The following is a 14,661-nucleotide window of genomic DNA, read 5'->3' as shown; positions in this document are numbered from 1 at the left end:
ACCCATTCATTGCAATGGGCAGGGGCGTTTTGGGAGCGCTCCCAAACCTCCTCAAAGATGCTGCTTGCAGGGCTTTTTCTAACGTCCCGCAAGCGCACCGCCTGGGTGTGAAAGCACCCATTGCAATGAATGGGAGGCAGTTTTTTTTTTCTAGACGCTTTACAGGCGCTTTTATTCTAGTGCTAAAATGCCTGAAAACTGCCTCAGTGTGAAAGGTGTCTTACAATAAAGGAAAGGATAGGATATAATAGGTCACGGACTACTGCACAGAGCTTTTGCTTCATCTGTATGCTATACGCCGGTGTCTTGTCACATTCTGCTCCCCATCACAGATTGCTCCGGAAGTGACGTTCTGTCGCCGCCATCTTGCTACACCCCCACACTCCTGCACAGTAATGATTGAGTGTGAAGGGGGCAAGCAGACATCTTGTTACACCCATCAGAGTTTTAGATTTCACAGTTATTTTCAACACAAAACGGAGCTTATATGCTTAAATACAGTATTTTGAAATCCGACGGACTGTTTACATGTTAAATGTGAAAATAAGACGTTTTCTGTCACATTAGCAACCTTGTAAGGTCAGCAGGTTTGCTGCTGCTTTTAAAATTTAACATTTAAACAGTCCGTCGGATTTCCAAATACTGTATTTAAGCATATAAGCTCCGTTTTGTGTTGAAAATAACTGAAATCGAAAACTCCGGAGGGTGTAACAAGATGTCCGCTTGCCCCCTTCTCACTCTATCATTACTGTGCAGGAGTGTGGGGTGTAGCAGGATGGCGGCGACAAAACGTCACTTCCGGAGCATTCTGTGATAGGGAGCGGAATGTGACACTACACCGGCATCATGAAAGTGACAGCCATGCATGAAAAAGGAGGTTGATGTAGGACTAGAATTCCACACTATGGTAATGTCAGTACAGATAAGCACAGCCGTGTCGCACAATACAGTGAAGAGATCACAAACAAATAAGAACAAACATTTTTATTTAGGCCTCGTTCACATGGGGGATGAGGGTCGTAAACCATGAACGGGCTATATTTTTCAGTGCGTCTAGACTCCTGGTGCTGTGTGCAGGGAGTACATTGCAGTCTATTAGGGCTTTGTGGCTGCACAGACACAGGTGCTGAATTTGAATGTAACAGGCGTTCAGGTGTGGGTGAGCAGCCCTGAACACACACCGAGTTTGGGGACGCTCAAGTAAAACATTCCAGCACCTGGCATCTGGATAAGCTAAAAAAAGGCCTGTTCACAGTATATGGGATTCAGCGCCCATGTAAACAAGGCCTTAAAGTGTAACAAAAAGGAAAAAACTCCCCCTCTCCCCATTTTGGATAGAGCAAGGGAGGGTTATAACCCCTGTTAGTTTTTTGCCATCTGTGTCCCATTTGGGAGATTTCGCATCACTTCCTGTCCCATAGCCAAAACAGGAAGTGAGAGGAAATCCCTCCAAAGTGGGGGAATCCCAGTGTATCACTAGGACTAGTGTCCCCATTGGAAGGTTTCACTTTTATTAGGCCCCTTTCAGACAGGGCAGACTCCATCCCGATAAGCAGGGGATCCACTCACAGATCTATATACAGTGGTAAGGCGCAGTGGAGACGTATTCTTTCTTAATTTTGTCAAAGTTAATCAAGAGCTTGAGCAAGGAGCCAAGTGTTGCACTTTTTGCGGTGACATCACGTTTGGCACTGCAGTCCACAAGCATTCCAGCCCTCACCTCCGGATATAGGTTGTCTGATGGCCGGCTTCCCTGTAGAGTGGCATGCTCAAACTTATGTGGCGATCTTTTACTAACAAGTGGCGTTCATCACATCGGTGACCTTATTAGATGAGCTAATGCATCTTTTATTAACCACTTGCTTACTGGGCACTTATACCCCCTTCCTGCCCAGGCCAAATTTCAGCTTTCAGTGCGGTCGCACTTTAAAATGACAATTGCGCGGTCATGCAACACTGTACCCAAATGAATTTCTTTTTTTCACACAAACAGAGCTTTATTTTAGTAGCATTGAATCACCACTGGGTTTTTTTTATTTCTTGCTAAACACAAAAAAACAAAAAAGGCAGAACATTTGGAAAAACAAAATGCTGCATTCTACATGTACCAATAAAATATTTGAACACGAAAAAATAAAAAAACGTTTTTTATATTTTGTTATACAATTTTGCAAAAAGGTAATTTTTCTCCTTTACTGATGGGCACTGAGTAGGTGGCACTAATAGGTGCCACGGAGAGGTGGCACTGATGGGCACTAATTAGCATTACTGATGGGCACTAATAGGTGGCACTGATTAGCAGCACTGGAGAGCACTAAGGGGACCGATGTCAGTTAGCAGCTTCTGTTTACTTTCGTGATCAGCTGTCATTGGCTGAAAGCTGATCACGTGGTAATAGGCCCCGCTGTGATTGGTCATTTACCCTGCTCAGTGATCAGCCAAGTCCCAAGGACCCGCTAATCACAGGGCGCGTGGGAGAACGTCTATGTATGCCCTCCCAAGAATTTATGCCTGCGCTGTGGCCATTTTTCGGCTAGAGCGCGGGCGCAAAGTGGTTAAATGCTAGTTGCCTACTTTAAAGTTTATTATTATTTGCTTTTTCTGTTATCTTTGTGTTCCACTCACAAATCCCCTATAGATCAGAGCAGATGACAGTTTATGCAGAGCAGACATGGATAGAGTTCGCTCTGCTCTATGGGCGGCTGGGAGTAAATGGACTCCAGTGTCCATTTACACCTGACTACCCTCTGATCTGATCCCCTTGCATTCTTTTTCGTGGACTGGATCAGACGCAGAAGTAGGCGGGTGCAAATGGACAGAAGTCTGTCCATAGGTATGCATTGACCTTCTAAACAGGGCTGCCTGAAAAACTGACAGGCGGACCAGAAATGAACCCTTTGTGTGAAAGAGGCCTCAGTGTTGTAATGCCAACCCAAAATTTGAGAATTTCTCTTTAACCTTAAATGGTAACAGTAAGTAGGACAAAGAGGGTGAATCTCCCTAACAGGGTCACAGACAGCAATACAAACTGACAGGTGTTCTAATCTCTCTCCACTCTATTCAAAACTATATATTTTTAAAATATTTTACAGAAAAAAAGAAAATTATATTCCAAGATGATTACTTGTAAAGGCATTACTCACCTTTGTCGTTTGTGTAGATTTGGGTGGTTCAGGTTTTGGTGCTGGTGCTGGTTTTGCCTGAAATAATGTAAACATTGCAAACATCAGAACATAGCACAAAATATACATCACACATGTAAACACACATACTATCAGTAAAACACCATTACATTTTGCGTAACAAGAACACGCATCGTTTCCATGCATCAGGCAGCCCATTTGCTTGAATGAAAAAGAAAGGCGCCTCTAAGTGCAAAATTTAATAAAGTGCACAAAAGGGCTAAAAGCTCTTACAAGATCGTTGAGTGTTAAGACATGAAAAAATCAGAAGTCCTCATCTGTGGCATGTGTCCATCCTTGGCACGGTGGTAGAGAGCAGCGTAGAGCCGTCCAACATCTGTAACGTGTTCTCGTACGTGTTGGAGAGAGGAGGCAACAGGGAAGCCCCTGTTCCGGGTTCACTGTGGGACACACAAGGCTGATGGTGTCAGTGGGGAGAAGGGGGCGGTACCGCGTTTCGGAGCATGTGCTGCTCCTTCGTCAGACCTATGCCCATTCTCCTCAAGCTGGCTTATGAATGGTGAGGGGGAGGAGTATGGGCAGATGTTGACAATGATAAGGGAAGTAACAGGTGTAATATGAAGGTGGCCAAGACGACGTGCACCCCGCAAATTGGATTGTTAATGTCAGTGCTATATACAATGAAGTCCTGAAGGAATTTGACACAGAGGTAAAGGGCACAGATGGCAGTAGTTAAATTAGCAATAATAAATAAGTATATAAAACGTAAGGTTGACATTGAATCAGTATACAGGCGTGTTACAAAGGCGGCCAGGCTTTTGTACACATGCAAATAAGGTTGTAAAACGAATGTCGAGTTGACAATAAATAAATAAATAAATAAATATACAGCCATGTCACAAGGGCGGCCTCGCATCTATACACATTACAAGTAAGTAATGAATCTGTTAAGAGGGGATTTTAAAAATAGGAATAAGCGATAATATATAGTGGATGTTGTGTGAATTGTACTTATGGCTGTAACAATGATAAAACAATGCTGAATATTACTTGACTATGAATACGTGTATAGGTGTGTTACAAGGGTGGCAGGGCGTCTATACACTAAAGACAGGTAGAGGAAAATAGTGGATGCCTATACAAAAATTGTATGAATTGTGCAGATTAAGCCTGTAGAAATAATATACTATCTATCTAAAATATGTCACCTTCACTCCAACTCTTCTTTATGATTGGGATGTATCAATGCCGCAAACCCCTTTGCCTTACATGCAGTTTTGTACAACATGGTCAAAAAACAAAGTTTCGGAATTCTACACCTGTTCTACAGACCATGTAGCATACTGCCTGACCTGCCCCTGCGGCCTCTACTATGTAGGTCCAATTATACGCCCCCTATGCCAGTGTTTTGGAGAGCACCACCAATTCATCGAGGCAAGTAAGGACCAACATAAAGTCCCATGACATTTCACCCAATATCATCCTTAATCCACCGTAGGCCTAAAAGTATGGATCATCAAATCCATACCAGCTACTCTCCGAGCGTCAGAGCGATTTAAACGTCTCTGCCAATGGGAGACTCATTGGATATACGCTCTTGACGTACTTTTGCATTGAGGTATTAATGAAGAATTGGAAATTGGCACCTTACTTAGATATTACTACGTTAAACATACAGACTGCGATATTATGGTGTCCATTTCTTATCCACTACTAGTATACTATCCACCTCTAACCTCCTAATTTTATCTTGTGTAAGTTATATGATCTATTACATTTAGTTTATTCATCATTCATTCCCTCTTATCATTATAATGTCTGTGCGTCATGTATATATATATATATATAACAGGCAAACATCATATCTGTCACAGTCAATTATGATCTATTATGGCCAACTATAGGCACAATCTGTACTATTTGTAGAGCATCCATTACATCTTATTACCTATTCCTATGAGTAAAATTTTTTTATTCGATTTGTGACCCCATTTACGGATGTTTAAATGCCCGACCGCCCCTGTAACACCTGCATACTTATTCACAGTCTATTATTATCCATTATCTTCAGCATATTGCTACAGGCATAAATTTTTACTATTTGCATAAGAATCCACCACCTCCCATTACCCATCTGTAGTATATAGATGCCCAGCCGCCCCTGCAACACTTCTATATATTAATTCACAGTTGAGTATTACCCCTCATCGTGAGATTATTGCTACAGGTTTAATCTGCACAATTCATACAATTTGTATAAGCATCCACTTTTTTCCTCTACTGGTGTTTAGACACCCGGCTACCCTTGTAGCACACCTATACACTTATTCATAGTCAATATTCAGCATTGTTTTATCATTGTTACAGCCATAATCAGTACGATTCACACAACATCCACTATATCCCCGATTGCTTATTCCCATTTTTAAAATCCTCTTAATAGATTTATTACTTAATTTGCATGTGTATAGATGCCTGGCCACCCCTGTAACACATGTGCATAGACGCCCAGCCACCCTTGTAACACGGCTGTATATTTATTCATTGTCAACTCAACAGACTTACGACCTTATTTACATGTGTGCAAACGCCCGGCCGCCGTTGACACGTGCATATAGACGCCTGGCCGACCAGGTAACACGCCTGTATACTGATTCAATATCAATCTTACATTTGTATACTTAATTATTGCTAATTTAACTACTGCCATCTGTGCCTTGTACTTCTGTGTCAAATTCCGTCAGGACTTCATTGTATATAGCACTGACATTACCGATCCAAATTGTGGGGTCGTCTTGGCCGTCATCATATTACACCTGTCATTTCCCTTATTATTGTATATTCAACATTTGCCCATACTCCTCCCCCTCACCATTCATAAGCCAGCTTGAGGAGAATGGGTGTAGGTCTGACGAAGGAGCCACACGTGCTCCAAAACGCATTACCACCCCCCTGTTGCCTCCTCTCTCCAACACGTAAGAGAACGCTTTACAGATGTTGGACGGCTCTACACTGCTCTCTACCACCGTGCCAAGGATGGACACATGCCACAAATGAGGACTCACGATTTTATCATGTTTTAACACTCAACGATCTTGTAAGCGCTTTTAACCCTTTGTGCACTTTAATCAATTTTGCATACTGCTCTTAGAGGCGCCTTTCTTTTACTTTTTTTTATATCTTCAGAGTTGCTTCTCCTCTAACCAAAGTGCTGCCAGAAGTGCCATCTCATCACCATCATCCAGCTATCCACCTCCACCAGAGCGCCCTTATTTCCTCTCCATTTACTTGAATGACCTGTCCCATGCACAACAAAAGTGGCAAATAAACTCTTGCACATTTTTGGGCATGAAGCGCAATGCATTTTGCCATGTTTGTAGTGTGGCAAAACACACATCTGCTAACCAAGTTTTGGGGTCCCATTCAGAATGAATGCCACCCTAAGTGCATTGCGTATTTTGCCGCAATTATAGTGCGATCCAAAATCGTAGGCCAAATCATGAGAGTCTGCATCATTTAGATGTGAACAGGACCTAAAAAACAATTATTTCAAAATACTTGCCAGAAGAAAGAAAAAAAAAACGCTCCTCATTGGTCAGCGCAGTCACATACGTACTGACAGATGAGGGCTTGCCATTGTGATAGATGCTCACTCACTCTAAAGGCTGTGTATTGCTGTGAGGTCCCCAGGGATGGCCAAGATATTTGAAGATCATTTAATGTTTTCATTTTTTCTGACAAAGTGAAATGTACCCTTTAAATATTATATAGTAGATGATGAACAAACCACCAATAAATGCAATTTAAAGTGGTTGTAAAGTCTTAAGGTTTTTCACCTTAATGCATTCTATGCATCAAGGTGAAAAACCTTCTGTGCTGCAGCTCCCCCTCAGACCCCTCTTTTTCTTACCTGAGCTTGATCCGATCCAGTAATGTGCACGAGTGCAGGGGCTGCGGCTGATGTCGCTCTCCTCATTGGACAGACTGATAGCAGCAGGAGCCATTGGCTCCTGCTGCAGTAAATCAAAAGCTGGGATGTGCGGGGCAGTGCCAAGGACAACCGTCTGTGTCAATTGACGTAGCAGCGGGACTCGGGAGCGAGCCCACACGGGTGCCCTCATGGAAATCGACTTTTCGTGGAGAGCACTTGTTGGAGAGGAGGGGCTTGGAGCGCTGGTGGGGGTATAGTATAGTATACCCAAGTATAGGCATGTTTGTTTGTTTTTGTTTGTTTTTAAATCAAGGGTTTACAAACACTAACTGTACTTCTCTCTCCACTGGAATTCATATACAGCATATTAATTAAAATGTATTTTTATTGGTAATTTATATTTTTGGGTAATTGTTAAATTCGCCAAATCTATGAGCTATGGAATACACGCTATAAAAACTTATACAACTAACCTTTGGATCTGCTGGTTTCATAGTCCTTTCTTGTGATGCTGGTACCTGTAACAAAAAAGATATACTTATAATATATAAACAAAAAATAATAATCTTATAATATACAATATAACATTTTAACTTACAGAGCACATTAAAATTGTTATGTGTAACAGTTTAGATGACCTCCTATAAACACTGCTATTCTAGAAGAATTCAAATATGAAAAATGTAATTGTTATATGAAGCCAAAAGACGCCCTTCTGGAAATCTTGCAGCTTCCCTCTGACGACCTTATGGCAGTACCCAGATCTGGCTAGGAAAAAACTATTGCTCAGTACTGGCTATCTCCCCAACCATCCACTTCATGCCTATGGATGCAATAAGTAAACTCTATTGTGCACTTTGAAAGATTAACCCATGCATGTAGAGGTAGCTGAGAAAAATTTGAGAAGAAGATCTGGCATGGGTGGCTAAGTGACCCTATACTCACACCACCACTTGCCATGAATGGTCCTGCTTTCAGTAAACAAACAACTTAGAATTTTTAGCGCAATAGTGCCTGCAAAGCGCCTCAGTGTGAAAGCAGTCTCTAGATCAGAGGTCCAGAGTTGTACAATCTGATGGCTCTTAGTTCCAGAATGTTAATGGGTCCCCTGGACAGTCAGACAATTGTAAACTCTTCCCTAGTGTGTAAAATTGGCAAGCATTGTCACTACCTCCCAGGGAGTGTGAAAGAAGGACTTTTTCACAATCTAGGGCAAGGCTGGAGATTCGCAGAGATGGAAACTCTGTATTGTACCCATTTGAAAAGACAGATTGGAAGTCTCAGATTTCAGACTGGCACAAATGCGAAACAGACACCCCCACTCTTAAGAGTGGGGCGCCCCTTCATTGTGAGGAAAGCTTCTAGCCAGACTCGAGAGTCCATAGCTAGCAACAAAAGGGGGTGCCAAGCTTTGCTTTGGAAGTAGTCTTCTGAGAAGTAGTAGCAGACAGGGCTTTTTTTCTAAAAAAATAGGTGCTGGAACTCAACCACGACCCCCCAAAACCCATCCCCCTACACACACCCTCCAAATCACATCAAATAGTGTGTATGGTCAGTCAAATTTCATGAACAGTAGGAGGGTCTTAAAGGGGCATTAAATACCAGGATTGCATTACATACAGAGTGCAGAGCTATCACTTGTAAACACGGAAATTGGACTTCTGTGTTTACAAGTGACTGTGGTGAGCAGGCACCAAAGGGTCTGAGCCAGAGGTGGTGGAACTGAGTTCCACCAAGTTCCCCCTGAAAAAAGCCCTGGTAGCAGACATGTGGGGTAAAAGTTCTTTTCCCCCCTGTCTTTTTTTCAGGAGTTTATTAAGGCATTCCCCAAATAGGCATGTGTAGAGTATGGTTTTAGCAAGCAGGTTCAGCAGACCAAGTCTTCAGCCACAAAACCCTGCACACATGAACAGAGATAAGGGACATTCCAGAGACTTGGCATACCACATTCTCTAGAGCGCCAGCATAAAACAATGATGCTGAGGGCATCAGCTATAATTGTTCTCAGAGAGCAGGGTCCTTAATGACAGGTTCATGTTCTCTATTTACTTGTTCTCTCCAATAGCAATAGTCTGGCAAATGGCAGAATCAGCAAGGGAAAAGAAGGCCGTTAAGAGAGCTTCCAGAAGCCTATGAACATTCTTTAAAAAGAACCCAGAGCTGAAAATGTCAGAATCCACTACCGGAATAGTCCATTTTTTTCTTAAATTACTATCCCATAGGATACATTTCAACAAATCAACCTTTCAAGATTGGGCCAATCCTCATTAAGTGCACAATCAATGTGTGTGTATATTGGAATAGTCTTTCTGGGTGTGGCCAACTTTTTAGTAACTCATAAAATGCAAGGGAAGGAAAATCCTCTGCAGCCTCTGCTATAAAATCAGGGTCCTCAAATACTTTGCACCATATAATCCTCAAGGAAAGGAGGTTCCTGGACAGGAAGACATCTTCTTGGAGGAAAAATGCAGTTACCTCATTATCCTGAGACAAAGTTTGGATAGGAGGGGGAACTACAAATTTTAAATTCTTCTACCAATAAAACCGCATAATGTGTTATGTACCCCGCTAGAGTAAGCAAAAACCAGGAACCGGTGCAAACATACAGGTAAAACCTGTACTAGCTTATCAACATTGCTGGGCATACAGTCTTCAAGGAGCTGAGGGTAACTAATTCAGTGCTACATAGCCCAGGGGAGTAAACTGTCACATCTTCATCTTTGAAATGTCACAGAAAGAAAAAATTAAATAAAGTAGTTTAGAAAGGAAAAATACTTCTCAAATTTGGTACATCACCCAAGGACATTAAAAAATGTAAATGTCAGCGTGGGGTTATAGGATGTGCTCTGTGGCTGTTTTTCTTTTGCCAGTGTCCAATAACACGAAGGTAGCTGCATTGTCTACGAATACAAGTCCGGTGTCTTGTACAAATAAAACGTGTTTTGTGGAAGGGTTAGAACTACTGATAGAAAAATAACTAACAGTGTCTTCCCCCCAGTGACAACTATTCCCCTCATTTCTTGTCTTACTGTTAAATGGGAAAGGAAAGAATTTTAAATCTTCCAAAATGGGGTCAAAAAGATCATTTAGCCCAGGTTCACAATGGGTACGATTTGGTACGATTTGAGATGCGATTTCACATGTCAAATCGCATCTCAAATCGGCGGCATTTGCCGGCAATGCCACTGCCCTAATTGGTGCGACGCCGCATCTGCGGCGCTGCAACGATTTCAAAAAGTAGTTCCTGTACTACTTTTTGCGATTTCGGGCCGCGATTTACATTGAACCCTGCACAGATATCTCTTAAATCGCGGCCGAAATCGCGGCAAAAATCGCAATTTTTTTACCGCGATTTTGAATTCGCAGCAGTGTGAACCTGGCCTTAAAAAAGGACAGGAGGTTCCAATCCCTCGCCAATTCTGCATTGCCTTATTTGCACTGACATTGTACTACTTTTCACCTATTAGTTATTGTATCACAACTGTAAAAGCATATTTAGGTTTCAGTTTACTGCTAGCACAGTGCTTATGTTTTGGCAGTCATCAGCAATGAATCTCACTCCAGCTCTAATGCCCAGCGTGATATGACTCGCCAACCAGGGATTTCTTTGGATGACTTTCTGCCTTATTCTACTCTGTTCACTGAAGTATTTCTCTGGAGGGTAATGGTGTCCAAATACACACACACACATATACATACACCACTTGTATATGTATTTTTCACAGACAAGAAATTAAAAATGGACCAACCAAAAAAGACAAAGGCAATAACATTTAAAAAAAAATAAAAAGTAATTTAATTAAGCTATTCATCCCAAAGGTCTTCCACAGAGGCAGCTGACTAGTATGGGAATCTTGGCAGGAGACACAACATGCTCTAGGCAAACCTAATAAACAGCCCTTCTATCTGCCACACTAACATACTGGGTGAAAGCAGTGCGATTATGTGGATTAATATAAACTAACTGGGAATAATGGCCAAAATATAGGAAGCAAAAAAATGCATTGTATTCCAGAAACATGAGGATTAAATAGATATGTTCAATCCTCCAGGTAATAAGGCCTCATGCCCACGGACGTTTTTACAGCCACTTTTCTGAGCGGTTTTTGCAGCTTAAAAACAGCTCTCCATGTTAGCCTATGGCCTCATGCCCACCATGACAGTTTTGAGCTGTAAATGGCTGAGCCGTTTTTAAGCTGCAAAAAAATAAAACACAGGACCAGTGCATTCTGAAGCTCCAGCGTTAGAGCTGTAAAGACGTCAGACACTGGCAAATGTGATTTAACAAGGCTTAACGCTGTGTTAAGCCTCGTCCGGCATTTCTTTCTCTATTCAAAATCAATGGTTCCCTATGGGAGCCCATTGATTTGAATAGAGGTTGCACCAGAAGTCGGATCACGATAATCCGACTTGCAGGGCGACTCGTGTGCGGAGAATCTTGAAGTGGGACCTCGTGCAAAAAAAAATAAAAAATTGCGTGAGGGTTCCCCCCAGGATGATACCAGACCCTTCGGTCTGGTATGGATCTTAAGGGGGAACACCTACGCCGAAAAGACGCCCAGTCGGTCAGGAATGGGGGTGGGGATGAGCAAGTGCGCAAAAACGTGGGGACAAGGTGCTTTGGGGTGGGGGGCCACAGTGCGCCCCCCTGCCCAAAAAGCACCCCCCGTCATCTTGATCCGACTTCTGGTGGGACCTTTATTCAAATCAATGGGCTCCCATAGGGAACGCTTGATTTTGAAAAGAGAAAGGAAAAACGGGGCTGAAAACTGGCGCGGCAAAACGTGCATTGAATTCAATGCAAAACGCGGAAAAAAAACGTGTTAAAAACGCTGGTGTTTTTCCTGGTGTCTGTACTAGCTTTACAGCCCATTTTTTAAAATGTCAGTGGGCATGAGGCCTAAGAGTCACGTTTGTCTCTTGCAATCGTGGTAGAATGCACAATGTTTGCATATCAGGTCAATTTACAGCTGAACTCTAGGCAAACAGCTAAATACACAGATGAAATACATGTATGGGAGCCTACCAAATTTCTTTCCATCCAGTTCTGAAATTTACACAGCACTGCCACACCACACAACCCTATTTGGCAGGAGGGGAGACAAGTATTTCACCACTGCAATTCAGTAACATTTACAGGGCTTTTCCCTCCTTCACCCTTTGAATGGACAGTAAAGAAGGGTATTTAGCACCTTTCAGGGGGAGGGGAGCAGATACATGTCAGGTATTTTCTCCCACATCCGGCGAACTACGCCATATCCGGCCCCTCCTCCTTCCCCTCCGCTCTCTTCTGGGAGACACACAGGTCCCAGAAGACAGCAGAGACCATTCAGAGCGCGCAGCGCTACTTGTGCATGCGCAGTAGGGAACCAGGAGAGAAGCCGAAAGTCTTCACTTGCTGGTTCCCTTACCAGGAATGGCAGCGGCAACACCCATTGGCTTCGGGTGCTTACATGGTGGGCTCCTCGGACAGGTAAGTGACCATATATTAAAAGTTAGCAGCTACACTATTTGTAGCTGCTGACTTTTAATTATTTTTCCCCAAGTGAAACTCTGCTTTCAGCTTGTTCAGTTAAGATTTGCCCAAAAAACAAAAAACAAATCTGGAAGCCGATTAGGTTCAGTGCAGAGCTACACCGGATTTTGCACTCTCCAGTTTAACTAAATCAACACCGCTGTCTTCACTCTCCTCTGGATCCTTGTTAGCACATATGTACTGCAGCAGAAATGACTGGTTGCTTGGGCTTTTTTTCCCTATACCAGTCTGAGCTCTGCTGTACAGGGCCTGCAAAAGGCTGAAACTAGGCGCTTACACTGCATGCACTTAAAATATAAAGTGTCATTAAATCCAGACTATGAATACATATTCACAAAGCCACTAAAGCGTTTGGTTTTGCCTGGCTGATCCTGCTGTTCTCGGTCCCCACTGCAGGCTCAGATTGTGTAGACCAGCCGTTGCCAAATCTGCTGAGCATGCTCCAGTTAAAGTTCCCATCTAAGCTCTTCATTTCCTACTTTTTCTTATCTGTGTAGCCCACATGACTATAAAGTCACAAATGTGGGCGTAAACACTCCAGATACACGACAGCCTACTCCCTCCTCCTCCGCCATGTTCTTGCATTGCTAAACACTAGGGGGCAGATTCAGATAGATCTGCGGATCTTTAGATCCGCTAGATCTACCTGGTTTACGATCCGCCGGTGCAATTTAGCGAGGCAAGTGCATGATTCATAAAGCACTTACCTCGCAAACTGCACCGTCGGATCCTAACTCCCCCCGGCGGAATGCAAATTCCGCGGCTAGGGGGAGTGTACAATTTAAGTCAGGCGCGTTCCCGCGCCGATTTAACTGCGCATGCGCCGGGGCGAAAAAGCCCAGTGCGCATGCTCCAAATGACGTCGCTACGACGTCATTGTTTGCGGCGGGTACGTCGTTTGCGGCCATCGGTATTCCCGATCGCGGTACGCAAACGACGTAGAAAATTTAAAAATCGGCGCGGGAACGTCGGCCATACTTAACATTAGCTACCCCTCATAGAAGCAGGGGTAGCTATCCGCCGGAAAAACCCGAACGCAAACGACGTAGAAAACGAGCGACGGGCGGGCGTACGGACGTGAACCGGCGGTTTTCCTCATTTGCATATGCGACGGGTAAAAAATCGCGACGACACCTAGCGGCCGGCGGGAGATTACAGCCTAAGATTCGACTGGTGTAAGTCACTTACACCAGTCGGATCCAAGGAAGATCTATGCGGAACTGATTCTTATGAATCAGTCGCATAGCTCCGACGGTGGGATCTCACAGATCCGACCGTCGGGTCTCACAGATACGACGGCGGATCAGGAGATCCGCCGGCGTATCTCTATCTGAATCTGCCCCTAGGAGAATGGGGTAGAATATGCTGATGATTACATTCACTAAGAAATGCACAAAAACACTTTGTTTTAATATAAAATTAGTACGGCCTGAATAATGTACCTGTACGTCATCCAGCCTGGACTGGGTTAGGGGCACGCAGCGCCGAGTCCGGTGGATTACAATTACTGGTAATCAGGTATAATCTCTTAAAATTGGTCAATGTAATGACTGGATTTCTATTCATGAACAGCTTGCTTACAGTTGTGATCGGCACACAGCAATCACGTGATTATCTGCAGCCAACCACAGATCACAACCATAAGCAACCTGTTCTTGAATGTTAACCCATTCATGACCCCTGAAACTATTGCTTATACAGTGATCAACCACCAGAGTAGGACAGTGTCACAATGGTCACAGTGAACTACTCTGATGACAGGATGTACCGAAAAAAAAAAAAAAGTTTAACTTTTTTTCCCCCTTTTGTTACATACTGTCACGAGCCATAACCCTAATCACAGCCACACCAGTCATATGATGACGCTGTATTTCAATGGTAAAAGCAAGTATATATTAAAAAAAAACAAAAAAAAAAAATCCAAACACTCCCCCCCCACCCCAAAGCATCTTGTCCCCATGTTGATGGGGATAAGGGCCTCCTCCCCACAACCTTGGTCTGTAGGCTTATCTTCACCTGGAAACCCCTTTAAAAAGAAATGGCCACCAGAT

The 14,661-nt window shown here is 43.3% G+C and overlaps 1 protein-coding gene across 4 annotated transcripts in view; it reads right to left on the bottom strand.

The window, feature by feature from the left end:
• CAST (calpastatin) overlaps positions 1 to 14,661 on the bottom strand; it is a 182,351-nt gene that overhangs the window by 70,964 nt on the left and 96,726 nt on the right. For all 4 annotated transcript variants that reach the window (XM_040342546.1, XM_040342518.1, XM_040342529.1 and 1 more), the window contains 2 exons: positions 7,548 to 7,592; positions 3,144 to 3,200 (listed from right to left, as the gene is read on the bottom strand). In XM_040342546.1, the coding sequence (XP_040198480.1) occupies positions 3,144 to 3,200; positions 7,548 to 7,592 (102 nt within the window). The remainder of the gene's footprint in view (positions 1 to 3,143; positions 3,201 to 7,547; positions 7,593 to 14,661) is intronic.

Source organism: Rana temporaria, chromosome 1 (genome assembly GCF_905171775.1).
Source record: "Rana temporaria chromosome 1, aRanTem1.1, whole genome shotgun sequence".
Lineage (NCBI taxonomy): Eukaryota > Metazoa > Chordata > Amphibia > Anura > Ranidae > Rana > Rana temporaria.
Note: the sequence above shows the minus strand (reverse complement) of the source record. Positions and strands in the feature narration are given on the sequence as shown.